This window comes from Grampus griseus, assembly GCF_964374135.1.
Source record: "Grampus griseus genome assembly, chromosome: 2".
NCBI lineage: Eukaryota > Metazoa > Chordata > Mammalia > Artiodactyla > Delphinidae > Grampus > Grampus griseus.
In genome coordinates this window covers 111,124,652-111,144,874 of record NC_139018.1, presented here as the reverse complement: position 1 = coordinate 111,144,874, position 20,223 = coordinate 111,124,652, and the positions used below count along the sequence as shown (strand labels likewise).

The 20,223-nt window shown below is 54.0% G+C and overlaps 1 protein-coding gene across 2 annotated transcripts in view; it reads left to right on the top strand.

Moving 5' to 3' along the window:
- ITGA11 (integrin subunit alpha 11) overlaps nucleotides 1-20,223 on the top strand; it is a 124,491-nt gene that overhangs the window by 102,888 nt on the left and 1,380 nt on the right. For both annotated transcript variants that reach the window (XM_082648660.1, XM_082648661.1), the window contains exons 18-29: nucleotides 779-889; nucleotides 4,318-4,403; nucleotides 5,833-6,040; nucleotides 8,402-8,500; nucleotides 10,093-10,169; nucleotides 11,910-11,999; nucleotides 12,803-12,893; nucleotides 14,181-14,294; nucleotides 14,497-14,583; nucleotides 15,893-16,003; nucleotides 16,101-16,196; nucleotides 19,472-19,585. In XM_082648660.1, the coding sequence (XP_082504786.1) occupies nucleotides 779-889; nucleotides 4,318-4,403; nucleotides 5,833-6,040; nucleotides 8,402-8,500; nucleotides 10,093-10,169; nucleotides 11,910-11,999; nucleotides 12,803-12,893; nucleotides 14,181-14,294; nucleotides 14,497-14,583; nucleotides 15,893-16,003; nucleotides 16,101-16,196; nucleotides 19,472-19,585 (1,284 nt within the window). The remainder of the gene's footprint in view (nucleotides 1-778; nucleotides 890-4,317; nucleotides 4,404-5,832; nucleotides 6,041-8,401; nucleotides 8,501-10,092; nucleotides 10,170-11,909; nucleotides 12,000-12,802; nucleotides 12,894-14,180; nucleotides 14,295-14,496; nucleotides 14,584-15,892; nucleotides 16,004-16,100; nucleotides 16,197-19,471; nucleotides 19,586-20,223) is intronic.

The window sequence follows — 20,223 nt, the reverse complement described above, 5'->3', positions numbered from 1 at the left end:
ACGGGCTGGTTCTCAAAGTGTGGTCCCCAGACCGGCAGCATCTTCATTACCCAGGAACTTTTTAGAATTGCACGTTCTCAAGCTCCATTCCAGACCTAGTGAATCAGAAACTCTTGGGATGGGACTCAGTGTTTTAACCCCCGCCCCCTCCCAGGGTGGGATTCTGATGCAAGCTCAAGTTTGAAAGTCATTGCCTTAACACAAGGAAGCCACTGGTGTCACGATTTGGGTTCCATGGCGGGGGCGGGGGGGATTGGGGGATTTTTTAGGCAGCTCTAAGCATCCCCTGGATTGCCGCTCTTTTGTTCAACTTTGTTCATTCATTGATTTATTAAGCCTTGTCACAGCGCTAGGACTGTGCTCAGAGGCTTCAGAGAGAGGAGGATTGACACACCACCAGGTAGTTTGGATGCCACGTAAGTGTGTCAGTAACAGGTCTGAACAGCATGTGGGGATGAGGTGCTGCCTGGCTTCCTAGAGGCCGGGGTGTTGGGGACACAGGTTCCCAACCTTGAAGGACGAGCAGGAGGTGGTGAAACATGCAGGCAGAGGGGTTGGCATATGCTGAGCCAAGGGCCCTTTCCAGGAGCAACACTCTCCTGCTACGGACCCATCTGGGAACCTCCGTGCACTCACGGACGCTAAGCTCCATGGACTCACGCTCAGGGCTGAGGAGGCAGCTACCCTCCCAGCTTCGGGAGGTAGAAGTTCTCTCAGTGGTCCTGGCTATGACACAGATGTTCCCTCTGTCCTCACCCCGTTCTCATCTCCCACACAGGACACTGCTGACTACGTGAAGCCAGTGACCTTCTCCGTCGAGTACTCCCTGGAGGACCCCGACTATGGCCCCATGCTGGATGACGGCTGGCCCACGACCCTCAGAGTCTCGGTACGTCCTGGTGTCCAGGGCAGCAGCTCTGACACACACCCCACCCCCTCCCCTCGCCTCCTCTCAGAAGCCCAGGCTTTGTGACAGGCACAAAGGAGTTCTTCCCCTGCCCCACCTTCCCACCTCCTGCCCCGCAAATTCCCAACAGGCTCCTCCCCTCCTTCCTCATGACTCGTGCTGAGCAATTTCTTGAAGGTAAGGACCTGGCCTTCTCCTGTGCAAGGCTCCCGTATCCCCAGCAGAGAGTGAGCCCGGAGTGGGTCCTGAGATTCACAGGACCCGAAGGGACCTTAGTTCTCAATCGCCCACTTCCCTCATTGACAGACGAGGACACTGGAGGCCAGGGAGGATGATTCAACCACTAGAGCCTAGTCTGCCCTTGTTGAGTGATCGACTAATTAACAAACAGTCCTCCTAGCCTGCTCCAAGTATTCCAAAAATAAGTAGTTTTAGCCTCATCATTGCCTCTGCACCCCCCAAACCCACCTTTTCTAATCCCTGGCTCTAAGGGCATCAGACTTCTGGTAATCTAATATTCAGATGCTCCCTGCATCTGCAACTCCATATAAATCCCACACAAAGAAAACGTCAGACAGTTATCCATTCTGCCTGAGCTGTGCTACGAGAGCAGGCAAAATAAACCCCGGGGATTTAGGAACAACTTTCAAATATACCACAGTGCTCTTATGACCGTGACCTACGAGGCCCAGCCTCTGAGCAGTGTCTCTGAGAATTATTGGGTTGGCCAAAAAGTTCATTCGGTTAATGAATACATTGTTCAATAAAGTTCTTCGTGAAAGTGAAAAATGTGTCTTTTATTTTTACTTAAAACCAAACAAACTGTTTGGCCAACCCACTATATAGAATCCAGCCAGCAAACAACAATTTCAGAATTACTCACGTGCTTGCCTGTATGTCTCCTACACAAAAGAACTGTATAGTCAAGAGCAAGGCTTATGAAAATCCCCTCTCTGCTCTCATTCTCCCCCATCAGCCCCCTCAGCTCCTCCCTCTTCCCAGAGCTCCCACATCCTACCACCCACCCCTCAACCTTCACACCTTCCCTCTTCTCCTGATTCTGCATCACAGATGTGTAAGAGAGGCTGTCTGAAAACGCAGTTCAGGAGAGGGGGAGATACTGACCTGGCAAAGCTGGAATCCTCGTTAGTGAGCCGCGAGAGGGGGAAAGCTGGGTGCCCTGAATCTTACTATTTTTCCCATCACAGTCATCACAAGGCCACTATAGCAAATGAATGAGTACATGTCACTCATTCTATAAGCATGTTGAAGCCCATGATGCAGAGGAACGTGCAGGGCACTCTCTGCTCTGATGCTGATGATACGGATGCAAGGTGGTGATAAGAGTCATAGGTCAAGTCAAAGATGGGAGTAAGCTCAGAGGAAGTGTCATCAAGCGGTCAGATGATAGGTCGGGGGGACTTTCTGGAGGAGGTAGCTTTCCCCTGGACCTTTAGCATAGACGTGAGATGGGGACGATGGGCTTACTCCAGGAAAGCTGACAGCATAGCCAAGGTATGGACGTGGGAACAAGCAGGGTGAAGGGAAGTGTAAAGAAAGGATGAGAAATAGAGCTGAAAAAGTCAGTCTGGGCATATTACCAAGGGCTTTGGATAGCAGCTAAATGTCTAAAAATCTTGTTAAAATAGGTTTCTAGCCCCCAGAAAATTAGAAACATTCTTCCCATCTCTCTGCTACAAATTCTTATTTAGCTTCTCCTCAATGCCCAGCACTGTTCTAGTACCATAAAATCTTGCCTCTTGGGAGAATGAGCCATTCCATACAGTTGAGTGTAACAGTTACTTATCATGTTAAATTATCCCTTGTAATCAAGTGGATAGAAATTTTTCTGAAGGTTATTGTATAGTTTTCACACTTGAACAGTATGCTGGGCGGGCTGGGGTGTATTTCATCAGAGACTTGAAATCACCAAGATGAACGTAAGTGCTAGAATACAGAGAAGCCCCCAGGGGCTTCCAGAGTGTCTAGAGCTACGTCCTGGCATTGAATGCCTCGCTTTGCCCTCCTTTATATGGCTCTGCTGTCTTCCTTGCTGGCTGCTTCGAGCTGCAAATCCACCATGTGATGGGGAAGCCCAGGGGCAGGCTTAATAGAAACGTGTCTGAAATAAGAGCACGTGGATCTGAGTGAGGGCCAGGGAGCTCCCCTCTGAGAAGTTAGTGAATATAAGGTACGCCTGGCCTCTCCTGTCGCCCCTCCCCTGGTTCAGGCTGTGCTCCTGGTGCGGACAGTTCCACTCCTCAGCTCCAGACTTGAACACCCACCTACCTGCTGAGCCCTTCTCCCTGGATGGGCCACAGGCACTTCAAACTCAGTGTGCCCCAAACTGATCCCCTCCACTGAACCCCTCCATTTATAAATGAATGGTGCGGCCACCCTTCCAGACGCTCAAAAGGAAACTTGGCCAACATCCAGGACCCTTTCCTCCCTTTTAGTCCTGATGAACTCCAGGTCCTGCTGCTCTCACCTCTGGGGTTACTAACCTGTTCCCCACCCCACCCCCCCCCACACACACACTACCACACCGACACCGTCGTCATCTCTTGCATGAACATTGCAGCAGCGTCCTTAGTGGTCTCTCTGCCTCTACTCTTGACCCTTCCAGTCCATCCACCCACAGCAGCCAGAGGGAGCCTTCGATATGTGGGTCTGGGAGGACACGACCCCAAGACCCTGTTAAGACATGACCCCGCCCATCTCTGCATCTCCTGTACCCCTTACTACAGCAACACTAAACAGCCGTCATTCCCCAAGCTTGCCATTGCTGCTTCATGCCTCAGGCCCTTTGCACAGACTCGTCCTTCCTCCCAGACTTCCCTCTCCCTCTGGTCCATCCAGCTAACTCAGTCATCCTTTGGAACTCTGACCTACTGTCATTTCTCTGAAGCCTTCTCATCTATGGGCCAAAATAACTGTTTCCTCCCCTCTGCCTCTTCTATTCCTCATACAGATTTTTTTTTTTGCACATTTCACACTATAATTATTTGTTCACACACTCATCTTCCCCATGAGCTGAGAACAGAAGCTGTGTCTTCCTCATCCTATATACCCAGTAACAGAGAGCTTGCTCCCCGCAATAAATGATCAATCAGTGTTGACTGGCACTGGGTAAGTGGGTGTTCTGTGCTAACAGCTCAGCTAGGGACTGAAAGGGACCTGGGAGGAGTTGAGTTTTGAGCCATGTTCCAAAGAAGGGACTGTCTATGCCAAAGCATGAGAAATAGCAGCATGGTGCTGTGAAAAAGGCAGAAAAAACAAAGCCAGTGTCTAGTGCCGCAGAAGGAGGAGCTGGCGTGCTGTGGAGATAAGGGATGGCCCACAGCAGAGATGGGGGCTGGAAGCTCAGGGTGCCCTATCCAGCCACCCATACCTCCCTCTCTCTGGCCCAGGTACCCTTCTGGAATGGCTGCAATGAGGATGAGCACTGTGTCCCTGACCTCCTGCTGGACGCCCGCAGTGACCTGCCCACAGCCATGTGAGTAGGCTTCTCCCCACCCCCACACTGACTCCTTTCCCTTCCCTGCTGGTGGATCTAGCCTCCCAGGGCCCTGGATGACAGTCCTGCACATGCTTCTCCTAGGCAGCGAGGACCAAACACTGAACTTGGAGCATGGTTCTAGCTCAGGCTCTGCCTCTAACTCCTGTGTGACCTCAGGCAAATACCTTGCCCTCTCTGGGCCTCAATGACCTCCTCTGTAAAATGAATACTGTTAGTCTAATCCAACCTCCTCAAACTTTTGTTTAGAAAAGGAATCCTTTCTTTGGAGCCTGCACTATAAAACAGATAAAAGGTAGAGACTGAGGACCTAGAGTTCTTGGTGTTCATTGTCTAACCCCCAGACGAGATGACTTCTAAGGTCCATGGACTGACCACTTGGGCTCAGTACTAAGGAGATTAGCAGAGGATGAGTAGGGTGCTCACAATCCCCTGGAGGAAATAAACTGACAGGGCTTCCCTGGTGGCGCAGTGGTTAAGAATCCGCCTGCCAATGCAGGGGACACGGGTTCGAGCCCTGGTCCAGGGAGGTCCCACATGCCGTGAAGCAACCAAGCCCGTGCACCACAACTACTGAGCCTGCGCTGTAGAGCCCATATGCCACAACTACTGAAGCCCGCGTGCCTAGGGCCCATGCTCCGCAACAAGAGAAGCCACCACAATGAGAAGCCCATGCACTGCCACGAAGAGTAGTTCCCGCTCACTGCAACTAGAGAAAGCCCACGTGCGGCAACAAAGACCCAACGCGGCCAAAAATAAATTAAAATAAAATAAATTTATAAAAAAAAAGAAACTAGCAGACAAGGAAAAATACTGATCCTATTTCATATTTATGTAATGTATTTTTAAATAATTTATGCTCAGCTTTTATTCAACTATGAAATGATTAGATAGAAGATACATATACAATAAATGGAAATAATACAACACTACTATATATAAAAATAGATAAAAAACAAGGATCTACTGTACAGCACAGGGAAGTATATTCAATATCTTATAATAACCTATAAGGGAAAAGAATCTGAGAATATATGTGTGTGTGTATGTGTGTGTGTGTGTGTGTGTGTGTGTGTGTGTGTATACATATATATATATGTCTGAATCACTTTGCTGTACCTGAAACTAACACAACATTGTAAATCAACTATACTTCAATAAAAATATAAATAATAAAATAAATAAAAAATAGAAATAGTACATCCAAACCTTGTAGAAGGATGAAGAAGCAAAGATTCTAACCATCTAGGCTAATAATCAGGCTTGTCTCCATATTGAGCTCTGAGCTTCCAGGCAGCCAAAGCCAAAAGGAAAACATGCTGATTGGAGAGGTGATACATGCCCAGTGAGGTCTACCCCTGCATTCCCCATTCCATGTGCCTGATTCCTGCTGGTCTCTTTCCCACAGGGAGTACTGCCAGAGGGTGCTGAGGAAGCCTACCCAGGACTGCTCTGCGTACACACTGTCCTTTGACACCACGGTTTTCATCATAGAGAGCACACGGCGGCGGGTGGCAGTGGAGGCCCTGCTGGAGAACAAGGGCGAGAACGCCTACAGCACAGTCCTAAATATTTCACAGTCAGCAAACCTGCAGTTTGCTAGCTTGATCCAGAAGGTAAGACCTCGGTGGCCTGCCTGGCCTGCCTCAGGGGAGGGGCTGAGGTGGGAAAGGAGGGGTCCAGGTAGGGGGCCCGGCTGCACTTTAGAATCACCTGGGAGCTTAAAGATACCTGTGTTCAGACTTCTCCAGGACTTTCTAATTGATGTGGTCTGGGTGGGGCCTGGGTCAGTCCACTTCTAAAGCTGCCCAGGTGATGTCACTATGCAGTCCGGGCTGAGAAACATGGGGAGAGGGTGGTCTGAGCCTTTCAGACCATGGAGAGGAATATCCTTCAGCCTGCGCCCTTGGCCCTTGTTAGGGGCACACACACACATACACACACCCGCACATGTGCACACTAGTGCATACACACCCTCTGCCTACAGTTCATCCTCCAGGCTTTTCCACAACAGTCCTTCTAACAAGAATCAGAACCGATTTCTCCCCACTTTAAAACCTCCCATCATCCCCAGTTGCTTTCACAACAGATCCCGAACTCCTTGTGGTTGCACTCAAGGCCCTTCCTGCTTCCCCAGCCACACCTGCCACTTCTGCCCTCACCCCAACACCGGTAGTCCCACTGGCCCCCACTGTTTCCCAGCGCACCTGCCCTTTCACACCAAGGCCCTACCGACCACAGACCCCTGCCTGAGACCCCCTCCCTCATTTCCTGAGAAGCTCCTGCTTCCTCGTGGTAACCCCTTACAACGCCTGCTTACATTTCACCCTCACAACAACTCCAGGAGGTGGTGGCGGTCATCGTATCCCCCTTTACAGAGGAAGAAACTGAGGCACAGAGAGGGGTTAAGTGGCCTGAACAGGACCACACAGCCAGCAAGTGGCAAAGCGGGATTCCCACCCAGCAGCTGGCTCCGGAGCCCACGTTTCACGAGAGAGCATGGTCCCCATGCCACACTCTCTGGGGTGGCTTCCTGAAGCCCCAAAAGGCCACACAGGGCCCCTCGGCCCTCACATCTCCCTGGCGCAGCCCTATGTGTGCTCTGTGGAAATCATCAGTGTCGAGCGCAAGCGCTGCCCCGTTATAACCCTGAACTCCCAGAGGGTGAGTGCCCTGTCTCAGCCACATCTGTCCCCAGGGCTGGGCACAGAGAAGTCCCTCGAGGCATGTCTGTTGAATCATCCTAGGACATCGTTGTCATGTGTGTGTACTGGGGTTCCCAGGTCCCCTCAGACACAGTCTCTGTCCTCACAGATCTCCGTGTCCACCTGGAGCCTGGGGTGCAGCATAGGAGAGCCAGCAGTGCCCTTCTGTCCTCACCTCCACCACCCCTTCCTCACTGGACTGGAGAGAGGCAGGACGGGCCCCTCCTCAGCCACACACACACACACGCACACGCACACGCACACACACACACACACGCGCGCGCAAGCTGTTTTATAGCCAGAAGGGGAAGCTGAGTGGAGTGAGGCCCCCGAGAAAAGAGGGGGGCTGCCTGCGGTGTCCTCCCTTTCCCCTCGGTGGGCCCCTAGTGTCCTCAGACAGACTTCAAGTTCAGTGCAAAGGACCTGAAGGAGGGGCTGTCAGTGCAAAGTCAGTCCCTCTGTCAGGCCCAGGTCCTGTTCCAGGGCCCAGAGTGAAGACGACCAGCCCACCTGGTGGTCTTTCAAAGGCCTCTCCTCCCAGAGGCTTTGTGTCTGTTTGGCTTTAGGGTATTTAAGGGAAACTGAGCCCCAAACCTGCATCCATCTCTTCCTGCTTCCCTGGCCCTGAACTTTCCAAGACCAACCTCGTGCCTGTTCATAACCCTAGGGGGAAGGAATCATGGAATTTTGTTTCTGTGACGCAGAAGGGCTTTGGAAACGTGTTCTGTGAAAGGCCGTGTCTGTACACACACAGGCGCGTGAGCACACACACTTGGCAGGTGGTGTGTGTAGGGCTAGCCTGCAGCCTGGCTCCTTCACCTCCCCAGCGTCCATCCCCAGCCCGGGAGATGCTCACAGCTGGAGCTCAGCAGGGACCTCGAGTGGAGGAAGCCACTTGCTGGTGGTCTGCGCTAGTTACCTCCCGTCTCTGGGGCTCAGTGACCCCACCTGTAAGCTGGATGATAAGTCCCACCTCTGGGCTTGATCCAGAGAGAATGACAAATCATATACGTGAGCGCCTGCCCACTCTCTCCACGACCCGTCACAGCGGAGCCAGTCCTCCGCCCCCGCACTGGGCTCCCACCATGCTTTGCGCTTTCCGCACCCGGAGCCAAGCCGCACCCGAGCCTCCAGGGCCCCTGTGGTCCCAGGATCTGTGACCTGTGCTGCAGCTTCAGCCTGGGCAGTTGGGGGGCCAGGGGCAAGGGTGGCCCCCCCACCCGGGTCTCGGACCCCACCTAACTGGTGCCCGTGATGCCCCCATCGCCCCAGGACGACTCGGACGGCAGCATCGAGTGTGTGAACGAGGAGAAGAGGCTCCACAAGAAAGTCTGCAATGTCAGCTACCCCTTCTTCCGGGCCAAGGCCAAGGTTGGCGCTGGGGTGGTGTGGGGAGGGAACGGGGCGGGGCGGGGAGGCACAGGGGAGGCAAGAGAAGTGGAAGGGAACAGCGCGCAGGACTGGGGAGGGACGGAGAGGCCTGAGGACGCCTTTTAAGTAGGTTGGTTTTTTCTCCCATGAAATGGCCTTCAAGTGACCCAATTACCCAGCCATCCCCAGGGCTGACAGCGTACCCCAGGAGAGCACCAGGACCCTCACCTCAGGGGGAATCCTACCACTCCCACCCGCCACTCTCCCACCTCCTCTTGGCCATTTACCCCACTGTCCTGTATCCTAACCCGTTTTTAGAATGTCCAGCCTCTGTCATGGTGCTGTGCCTGGGGAGAGATGGGAAGAAAAACGAACGTTTCTTGAGCGCCTACCATGTGCTTAAAAGTACATGTGAAAAAAAAAAAAAAAAAAGTACATGTGAAAAGAGTGTAGGGATGGGAGAGGTAGACTCCAAACCGTGGGGCTGTTTGCGCATCATCCCCAGGCAGTAGGCAGACCCTGAAGGTTCTAGAGCAAGAGGAGACCTGACTGAGGCCGAGCTGCTTGTAGAGTGGGAACCAGACAGAGGGGAGCTTGAGGTAGGGGCCACCTAGAGAGCAGCAGTGTGTTCCCAAGAGCAAGGTCTGCAAGGCTGGGGGGAAGGGAGGAGAAGGGGGAGGGAGATTAGGGCTCCTGGCAAAAGAACCTCCCCAGTGCGACAAAAGTCAAGATTGTGGTTTTTGAGGTGAGGCGCTGACGCACCCAGGAGCTCTTGGGTGAAGACCCAGGGGGAGCAGCACACAGCCCAAGCTTCCCCACCCGATCCTGCAGCGCTCAAGGAGTAGCCATCCCCACACCCCACCCCTGCCACCAGGTCTCCTTGGGAAACCCTGTGAGGGTCAGACCTGGGAAGAGCACGAGAGGTCTGTGCGAAGCCCCAGTAGCGCCACCAGGTGGGGCAGAAGGTAGCAAAGAGGGTCAGATGTCAAAGGGCACAATCAGGGGACCCAGGCCCTACTCCTGGGTGAAGGCCAAGGGAAGCACCAGGACCTGGGCAGTCAGAGCGGTGGGAGGGCCGCTGGACAAGGAGACAGGTGTGTGACTAGCCTCTGGGTAGCCTGGGACAGCCTTCACCCTTCTCAGCCTCACACCTGTTCACACGCAAGAACGGGGGGTGCATGAGGGGGTCTTATCACTAGATTCTGGCCCCCACTTCCTGCGATGCATGTTGATGGCCATCTCCCCTTCCCACCATCAAGTGCCCCCCAGAACTTCCTGCAGAAAGAGTCTGAAGTTGGATTTGCAGTCTTCTGGTTGCCTGTAGTTAAAAACAAAAAGGGAGAGGGCGGAGGGCTGGCCTCACAGCCGAGAAGCCCCAGCAGGGGAGCTGTTGACCTCGGCTGCTTCCCGCCATGGCCCCTGAGCTCAGCTCACAGTACTCCAGCACCTGGTCCTCCCTCCCCCAGCCCACTCCCTGCCAGCAGGGCCCACCAAAAGGGCAGGGGTTGGGAGGGGCGGGCCAGGGCTGGTGTGGGCAGCGCTCAGACAGGCAGTTCCCAGCCAGTCCGGCTCCAGCGACTTCTTCCTTGTAGGTGGCTTTCCGTCTCGATTTCGAGTTCAGCAAATCGGTCTTCCTGCACCACATGGAGATCCAGCTCACAGCGGGCAGGTCAGGGCTTGTCCGCTCCTTCTCCCTCCCTGCTCGCTACTCCTGGGCCCTGTTCTGCTGCTGGGAACTGCCCCTCCCCACACCAAATGCCCCGCCAAGCCTTGTCCATCGCTGCCCTGCCTGGGAGGGCCCTGGGTCAGTCCCCAAGTGCGGGCCAACCTGCTGCCTGCTGTGCTGCTGCCATTCTTCGTTCCTGGGCAGCTTGGATATAAATAATAATACCCTCAGCTTTCTACAGCATTTTATATAGCAATTATTTAAAAGCCCTACAGTTATAAAGTACTATGCACGTAATATCTCAGTCAGTCCTCACAGCAGCGCCTTAAGACAAGCAAAGCAGGGCTTATTCCCCACCCCACCCCACCTCCCAAGTTACAGGTTAGAAGAGGAAAGCTCAGAGAGGTTGAGTGAATTTCCCAACAACACACAGCATGTAAATAGTACAGTTGGGCGCTAACTAGTTTTCCTACTCCTTATCCAGTGCTCTTTATGTCCTGGTCACTTCTCTCCCCTTGGAAACTTCCAATTTTAAAAGACCTTTCATTACTCTATGTGGGTCTGTCTGTCTGTCTGTCTCCCAGGCCTCCCTGAGGCAGCTTGCTGTAGGTTGACACCGTGAATCGCCCATGTCAGTAATAAACACACGGAGGTGAGGAGGAATTCTGGCTGGAGCCTTATAAACCCTCCTGAGAACTTCTCCACACTGAGAAATAAACACTGCAGGCAAACCAAGCACCAACATTCCAACACACACACCCATGCGCAAACCAGTCAGCCGTCACAGGAGTGCTGGGGGTCAACACAGCAGCATGCGCGTGTATCCAGGTATAGTTGGCCAGACTGTGCACTCTGGTGGAATCCTCACTTGACACGAGGAGAAGTTTGTAAGATGTGTTGATACCTTAAGGCCTCCCTCTTAGAAAGCAGTTTGTTCTCACAGGGCCATGAACGCCCTTGCCTGCAGTGTCCTTGGCAGTGTGGGTGCTGGCGGGTGTTTGTGAGTTAGGCATATATAGGCAGGGGACACTGGGCATCTGTGTGTGTCAGATCTCCCTTTTCTAACTAAGCACCTATCTGGGGTAAGGTTTCCGAAGGAACTCAAACAGTGTATGTCATGAGCAGAAATCACACCTTTTTTATGTCTAAATGATCTGCTCCGGTAGTTCACGGTGCTCAGAAGCGAAGGGAAGCATATTCAACAAAACTTCCTCTAATGCCTCTGAATTTCACTCTCCAGCCTTTTCAAGGCAGCATAGCCCCCATGGGAGCTGGCGCACCCCTAGTCAGCTCACGGGGGGTCGGCTCAAGGGTCAGTAAATGCTCTGCTGTGAATTCCTCATGCTCTTCCCCTCTCTTGGGCAGACCCTTGCCCTGGAGGCATCATCTCCCGGGGCGGGGGGCGGGGGGTAGGTAGCATAGGATTTGCCCATCTGACAGATGAGGAGGGCACACAGGCCGCTGTGACCAAGCTGGCGCCGTCCTCCCAGCCTCCAGCCCAGATGTGCTGCACCCAGAAAGAGGGCAGGGAAAGCTGAGGTCTCCAGGTCCCCTGCCTCCCCGGCCCTTCCCCTCCTGGGAGACACCTCTGATGACCCTGCTGGCTGGCTGCTCTGGTGCAGCAGACCTAGACGCACGGGGATGCTGCTTCTCAGCCCGACTTGGAACCCCCCTGCTGCCCTGAGCTGGGTGGAGGGAGGGCTGTCCCTTCCTGACCACAGGCGCTGCCGGCTCTCCTTGCAGTGACAGTGACGAAGAAGAGAGCACCAAGGAAGACAACACGGCCCTCCTACGCCTGCACCTCAAGTATGAGGCTGACGTGCTCTTCACCAGGTGGGCCGCGGCCCCAGGGCCCTCGTGCTGAGGGACTATGGGAAGCAGCCGGGTATGCCCCTTGAGAGTGCACCCGCCTTGTCCATGGAGGGGAGGTGGCATCAACATGGAGGAAGAAGAGATACAGACCTGGTCCCCAGGGAGCTCCCCGCAGTGGGGGAGGGGAAGGGCTGGAGCAGCAGGCAGTATCCACCCCAGGTGCAGGCTATAAGCGGAGGAATGGTCTGCAGAGAATTTTAAAATAGTCAAACCTGCTAAAAAGTCCATCTGCATTTCATTACCACTTTGCACTAGCAATTCTAAATAGCATCAGTGAGAAAATGCTTCTCCCTGCAGGGCAGACTGCTCCCACCGCCCACCCACCTCAGTCTGCCAGTGGTCCCCAGTGTGCCCCCTGAGAGCTCCCAGGAGGGCAGAGAAGTCAGAAGGTAACCACAAACAGACAGAAAGTTCAGGCCCTCCCACGGCCACCACTAGAGGCTGGAACGCTGCACAGTGGGCAAGTTCATGATCAAAAGAGGTCATGCCCCTGGGCAGGAGGCAAGGGCAGGGGTGGCAAATAACTTGCTCTTCTGGTTCATGGCCATCCCACACACGAGGCAGACATTGCTAATTGATCTCAGAGTTTATTCCTACTGAGCCTCAGAATCCTTCCCAACACAGCACTCCCAAGGGACACAAGAGGAAACGTATTTGCTGTGGTCTAGGGGGAGGCGGGTGCATGCCCACACCCTCTTCCATTCGTTTATCCATCTAGCCTACACTGACTGAGCTCATGGCGACCCTGTCCTCTGTCCCTGCAGGAGCAGCAGCCTGAGCCACTACGAGGTCAAGCCCAACAGCTCGCTGGAGAGATACCATGGCATTGGGCCTCCCTTCAACTGTGTTTTCAAGGTTAGTCTGGAAGGGAGTCAAGCAGACAGCGAAAGACAGGAGCTGAGGATCCCCCATCTGGGAGGGGAGGAATCTGGAATCATTGCTAGCGCCTGGGGTTCAGCCTCAACCCTGCCACCCATTCACTGTGTGACTTTAGGCAAGTCCCTTCCCCTCTCTGGGGCTCTCAGTCCTCATCTGGAAAATTATGGGGCTGAACTGCGAGGACGTGTCAGTGAAGATTAGGTGTAGCTGCTTATAATTTTTAAAGTATGAAAAAAAACCAGTGGTCTAAATGCCCTGGGGTTTATTCTCTCCCATAAAAGAAGTCCAGAGTTGGCAGCTTTACAGAGTCATCGGGATTGGGTCTCCTTGTGTCTGTTCCACCATCCTCAACATGCAATCATCAGCCTATCAAGTTCACCTCATAGTCCAAGGTGGCTGCAGCTCCAGCCATCACGTTCTCATTCCAGGAAGAAGGAAGGGGAGAAGAGCAGACCAGACCCCTGCCTACTAAGAAACCTCCTGACAGTTCCTTGCACTTCCAATTACTTCTCATTGTCCAAAACGGTGTGATTCAGCTGTCCGGGAGGCTAGGAAATATGCCTTTTTGTCTTGCTTTCTGTCACTAAGGAAGGAGGAAGAAGGAGAATTAGGAAGCAGTTTAGAGTCTCTGCCACAGTGTGCCCCAAGATCTCCCCAGCCCTGAACTGCTGAGTGAGAATTGGGAGCAGGCAGACAGCTGGAAACATGCAGATGCCTCAGTGGCTCATCCAAGAGAGATGTAGTAACCTGCCCAAGGCCACACGGCTCATCTGTGGCGGCAGCCCCAGGTTATGTGCTCAGGCTTTCTGATTCCAAAGCCCTATTTGTGATCCCTGTGGCTCTGACACCAAATGTGTCACGGCTAGAATGTGAACCAACACACGCTCACTATTTACATCCTGCATCAGTTACTGATTATTTCTCACAATAAAGGAATTGTTGTCACCACCTCCACCCCGACCTCTGTCCAGGGAGGCCACCAGCACCACAGCCAAGAGAGGGTGAAAAGGGAAGTAACCCTTGCTGTCAGCCTGGTGGCCCCTGAGTGACCCATCCTCAGCCTCCAGGAGCCCATCCCTTTCAGCTTTCATGCAGTTTCATCCTGTAGCCCCCCGCTGAGATCTGGAAGAGCTTTGGAGCATCTACAGTGAAAAAGCCAGGGGGCTTGAAGGGGCCTGGCTGGGGGGATCGCCCCGTGAGCCTCGTCCTCCACCCCCCAACTGCTGCTGGGTGTACTGACACCTCCCCCCACTCTGGCCACAGATCCAAAACTTGGGCTTGTTCCCCATCCACGGGGTGATAATGAAGTTCACTGTTCCCATCGCAACCAGGGGTGGCAACCGGCTGCTGCTGCTGAAGGGCTTCCTCGCTGACCAGGTACCCATGCCCCGGGGGGCCAGCACAGGGGAGGGGACAAACATATCCCTAGGTGTGCCCCCAAGTCCCCAGACCTCAGCTCCTTCTCCCGAGCCCAGGGCCAGCCGGGCCTTCTCTGGGCAGAGGAGGAGAGAGGACCGTGTCCGGGACGCCGAGTCTGCCAGTGCTGGTGGTGAGGCTGGTTGCGTGTGTCCTCGTGCAGGCAAACACGTCCTGTAACATCTGGGGGAACAGCACTGAGTACCGGCACGCCCCGACGGAGGAGGACCTGAGTCGTGCCCCACAGCTGGTGAGTGTCTCCTGCACCAAGAGCCCCGGGGGACGAGGAGAAGGGGCTGCCTGAGCTCCTTGTCCAGTAGTTTGTCCAGAAGAGCTTGTCGAGCACCTCTATGTCCCAACCTCAAACTGAAAGGACACAGAATAAGAAAAAGATACTTCTTGCCCTTAGTGAGCTCACCATCTCACAGGAGACATGGGATTGAGTGTAAAGAAGCCAAGTAGCGAGGCTGGGATACGTGTCAAGTGAGGGACGGTGGAGCAGACAACCTCGAGTAGAGAAGCAGGGGTCGTGGACTTGCCCCTGTGCCTAAAAGGGCCGGGAGGATACGGACAAGCAGAGGGAGGAGGAAGGAGCAAGACCACATGGGGCTTGTATTGGAGACACTGACCACATCACCTGGGGCCTCCCTGCCCCCAGAGATGGAAGGCAGCCCAGCTCCCACTCCTGAGGCCCTCCCCAAGACATCTGCTAGTGTCCAGGTTTCTGTTCCCAGGGCTGCCTCTGTCCCCACATACCAATTTCTGAGCGTGCCTTCACTATTCCTTACCCAAATAAAAATCTTAGCTATTTTCATTTTGTTCATTTTCAAATGCCTCACACAAAGCATCTTTGGCGTGTAGTGCGCTTTACTGAAGACTTGAACTTGGGTGGGGTGAGGTGGCTGCAAGGGAGCAACACAAGTAAGTTTAACCTGATAAATCTTAACTATTTGATGATTTGTTTGGGTTTTCTATTAGGACGGTGGTATCTGCAAGTAATGATAGTTTTAGTTTTACCACTCAATCCTTTTAAATTGTTTTTCTTGTCTTATTGCTCTGGCTGTAAGGGCAATGGTAAACAGAAATGATGACCGTCTTGTCTTGATCCTGCTTTTAAAGGGATTATTTTTAATTTTTCATTATTAAATGTGATACTTGCCACAGGCTTTTTAAAATAAGCACCCTTATTCAGATTCAGGACATTCCCTGGGAGTTTTTGTCATAAACAGAAGTTGGATTTCATAAAAGGCTTTTTTCTGCATCTGTTGCAGTAATACTATCATTTTCCCTTTAACGCGTTTGTATGGTGGTGACATTTATAGGTGCCCTAACGTTGACCCAAAGTTCTGTTCCTGAAATACACCCAGTTATGCACAACTTCAAGTGGAGCATCGGATATACCGTCCTTACCTTGTCTTCCACCCCCATCCCCTTCCTTCTTCCTTGTCCTCTGCCCCTCCTACCTCAGGAACAAAACCCCACTTGGTCAAGCTGGGCAGCTGAGCCATCTCTCTGGTGGCCAAGCCCCTGCTCACCCTAAGACCCACCTTCTCTTTCAGAATCACAGCAACGCTGATGTAGTTTCCATCAACTGCAATGTGAGGCTGGCCCCCAACCAGGAAATCAGTTTCCATCTGCTGGGGAACCTGTGGTTGAGGTCCCTAAAAGCAGTAAGTAGAGCCCCGGGGGCCAGGCTGGAGGAGGCAGGTGCTGGGGAGTCTCCCCCGGGAGAGGGGCCAGAACCTGACAAGGCCTCTGATTACACAGCTCAAGTACAAGTTGATGAGAATCACAGTCCACGCAGCCTTGCAGAGGCAGTTCCACAGCCCTTTCATCTTCCGCGAGGAGGATCCCAGCCGCCAGGTGAGCACTGGGAACCCTGCAGACCTGGGCCTGGGCCAGGCCAGCTTGGGGAAGGGTAGCCCCTTCCCCGAGAGTCTTCCTACGCCCCCTGCAGGAGAGAGATGGACAGGCCTGCCAGCAGTTAGTGCAGCATCAGAGGTGAGGGAAAATCAAGACAAACAGGCTGTTAGGGGCAAAACTGGGGAGAACAGGGCCAGAAATAGGCATTGGCGCTGTCCCTCGGGGGCACCAAGCGCTGCACCTCAACAGCCCCCGGAGGCGAAGAAGGAGGGACACCTGCGTGTTTTGCACTAGAGGAAGTGGAAGTACAACCCAGGCCTGCCTGCCTGCCCACCTGCTTCAGGGCGGCGAGGCTGGGTCTCGGCAGGCTGGCAGCCTAGAACGGCCAGCCAACCTCCCCTCCCCATGCATCCGCGCCTCAAATCTAATGAAGTCTGCTGCGAACTGAAGTTGTGAAGACCGAGGGACTCGAGCTCTCTCTGAACTGGAACTCTTTTTGAATTGAGTAAAACTGGACTGTCTCAGCTCAGACTGGCTTGAATCAGGGTCTAGGAAAGGGGTGAGGCTCCCTGTGGTGCTCTCTGGGAAAATGAGAAATTGGGTCTTGAAAAAAAGGCGGGTCCTCTGGAAGGAGCCGGGCGTCTCGGGCGTGGGACGCTGCTGCCCTCCACTGGCCACATCCCCAGCCCTGGCCTGGGCTCCGGGTGAGCGTCCTGTACCAGATGCGCAGTCACCCACCAGCCCCACCCCAGGAGACACTGGAGAGCAAAATGGGACTGGTCAGGAAGCCAGACCTCCATAAAACACACACGTCGATCCCAAACAGCGTGTGGGTGTGCCAGGCGGAGGGGGAGCCGGCACAGAAGCCCGGGGCAGCATTCAGCAGATCCACCCGAGGAGCTGTTTTATTTGTTCCTTCTTCAGCATTTGTCAGGTGTTCATCCTGTGACTCAGGCTCACCCCCCAGATGAATTAGGCAGACAAGGGGGCGAGGACAACGAAGTGTGGGTGCAGTCTGGGGGAGAGCACAGGTGCTGGCATGGGGGTTGGTCAGAGCAAGCCATGTCCAGGGAAGGCTTTCTGGAGGAGACGGTCCACTTGACCTGAATCTTGAGAGACATGTGGGAATTTTCCAGGCAATCACGCGAGAAGAGGCATGGTACAGACACCCCACGCACACACAGGCCACCCCTTTCTCCGCACTAGTCCATTTGTCATTTACTAGTTTAAGTGATTTCTCCTTCCACTCCCACTTCCCACCACCAAAAACTCCTCTTATACGCTCTGGATGCCTCACTTCTCTTAGAAAGCCAGCAACCCAAAATTTAAGCCCCTGTTGCCTTGGCTCTGTGCGAGGTGCTGGTGTGGGAAGGCAGAGCCAGCTCCCAGCCTTCAGGGATGGAAAGAGCATAGAAGGGACCTGCTGTTGGTGGAGCCCTACCTATGTGCCGGGCACCGCAACAGACACTTGCCGTGTTACCCTGCTTACTCCTCACAGCACTGTGAGGGGCGTCCCCACGTCCATTTTTCAGATATGGAAACGGAGGCTGTGTGAGGTAAGGCGGAAGGGGAGCAGGCTTGCCTCAAGGTGAATAGCCCAAGGCTCCGCCATGCTGTCGTGGGTGCGTTCATTCAGGCTTTCAGCGCGTTGACTGAGCTCCTGCTCTGTCCCAGGCACTGTTCCAGGCACTGAGGATAGAGCAGTGAGCAAAATAGATAAAGCCCCTGCTCTCCCTGGAGCTGACACTCTAGATGGGGGTGGGGGGAAGAGTCAACGAACATAAATACATACAATGTCAGTGGTGATAAGGTCTGCCCAGAAAAACGCAGGTGCGTAAGGGTGGAGACGAGGGGTGTTATTTTATACAGGGAGACTGGGGAAAGCCTATAAGGGGACAGCAGACAGAGACTAGAAGAAATACAGTGGTGTCATGCAGCGAAGCGGGTTGGGGGAGCCCCACCAGCAGAAGAAACAGCAATGCAAAGCCCCAGCAGCAGGCGTGTGCTGGGCGTGTTGGCAGCCGGGTGGCTGAGGGCTGGAGTAGAGAGAGCAAGGGGCAGAGGAGGAGATGAGGCCGGCGAGATAAGCAGGGCCGGAGGGTGCAGGGCCTTGCAGGCCAGGACAAGGACTCTGTTTTTCACTCTGAGGAAGATGGGAAAACCTGGAGGACAGAGCAGAGCAGAGAATAAATCCCCTGCCTCTGGCTACTATTCCAAGAACAGACTGTAGGGGGCTATAAGCAAAAGGGGCAGCTAGGTGGCTGCTGCGGTCTCCAGGTGGGAGATGAGGGTGCTCAGTCCAAAGAGGTAGCCTTGGTGGTGGCAGGAGTGGCCACATTCTGGGTGTTTCAAAGGTAGAGCAGATAGACTTTGCCGGAGTCCACTTGGGTGTGAAAGTGACAGTCAGTGACCAATACAAGAAGCAAGAGCAAGGAAGGACAAGGCTGCCATTTGCTTTGAGGGGAAAGATGTTGAAGGAACAGGTTTGAGGGTGAGGAGTGAGATCAGGAGTTTACTTGGGGACCTGTTAAAGATGACAGGCAGGCCGAGTAGACAGTTGGATATGAGTCTGGAATGCAGTGGAGAGTCCAGGTAGAAGGTGGCAATGTGAAAGCATCAGCAGGCATAAAGATGCTTACGGCCCTAGGACTGAGTGAGCTTCCCCAGGGCTGCGTTAGGGCTCTCACGGCCCTGGGCACTTTTGCTTTCAGGGCCTTACTCCATAACCAAGACTTTTTTAAAAAGCATTATTTTCTGACTTGGTCTGTATAAAGACAAATATAATCCAGACAAGATTATATTTTTTTATTCTAACTTTATAAGAAACTAGAACACTTCTGTGGACCCCTAAAAGCACCATGGACCCTGGGCGCCGTGCCCACGGTGCCTACTCCATAAGTCAGCCCCGAGCTCACCAGAGCCATGGGACACACCAACACTTAGGAAGCAGCAAAGAGAGCAAGAAAGAGTGTCCCATGTGGTAGAAGGAGAAAGCAGGGAGAGTGGAGTGGCCCCAGGCCCAAGGCAGAAAGCGTCTCAAAGAGGAGGTGGGATCACTTGGTCACTTAAGTCAGATGTCTGCTGCACCAGGGCTGGGAGCTCTGAGGCCTCTCAGCAGGCTGGTGCAACCCATCCCTTCAGCGTCTCCCTGAGGAAGGGGATGCAGCTCTCCCACCGGGTGCCTGCTGTCTCCTACCCTCCTGCCCCTCCCCAGGCTACCACCTGGGCCCCAGAACAGTAGCGCTGTTGACCTGGCCTCACCCCTCACCTTGCAGATCACATTTGAGATCTCCAAGCAAGAGGACTCACAGATCCCCATCTGGATCATCGTGGGCAGCTCCCTGGGGGGCCTCCTGCTGCTGGCGCTGCTGGTCCTGGCACTGTGGAAGGTGAGGGCCCCCGCAGGGTGCAGGTGGGGGGCAGCATCCTGGCCGTCCGGGCCTGGGGCCTCCGCCTCTGAGCTCTGTGGCCAGTCCCCATGTTCTCCTCCGCGTGGGAGCTGGGGCCCACCCAGCCTCCTCCCCAGAACTTGCCGACTCCTCACCACAGCAGGCAGATGGGCTAGGGCCACCAAAGGGTACTCAGCCTACAGCTCCAACCCTTTTGTGGGTCCCTCTGAGAACCTAATGAAAGCTAGGCTTCCTCTGATCAGAAAAAAAGCAAGCACACGCAGCCACAAAATGTCTCCAACCATGTCAGACTGTTAAGAAGCCCCCCAAAAGCCCTGCTCTGTCTCTGAGCCTCAGGCTAAGAACCCCTGGTCTCAGCCTCTTCCTGTTATAGATGAGGTGAAGGGGGCCCAGAGAGGGGTGTTGACTAGGGCAGCGTCAAAGAGCATGACTGCTTGCCTCTTGACACAGGCTCCGTCCACTTGGTTCCAGCCTCCCTGTCACCAATTAAGTGGCCCGTTGTGCAGCCTGGCGGTGGTAGGGGAGATATGCAGCATGAGCTGGGGCATTCGGGGAAGGCTTCTGAGGAAAGAAGCCTTAAGAGAGTGAGTGAAGGGAGAGCAGGAAGGGGAGACAGG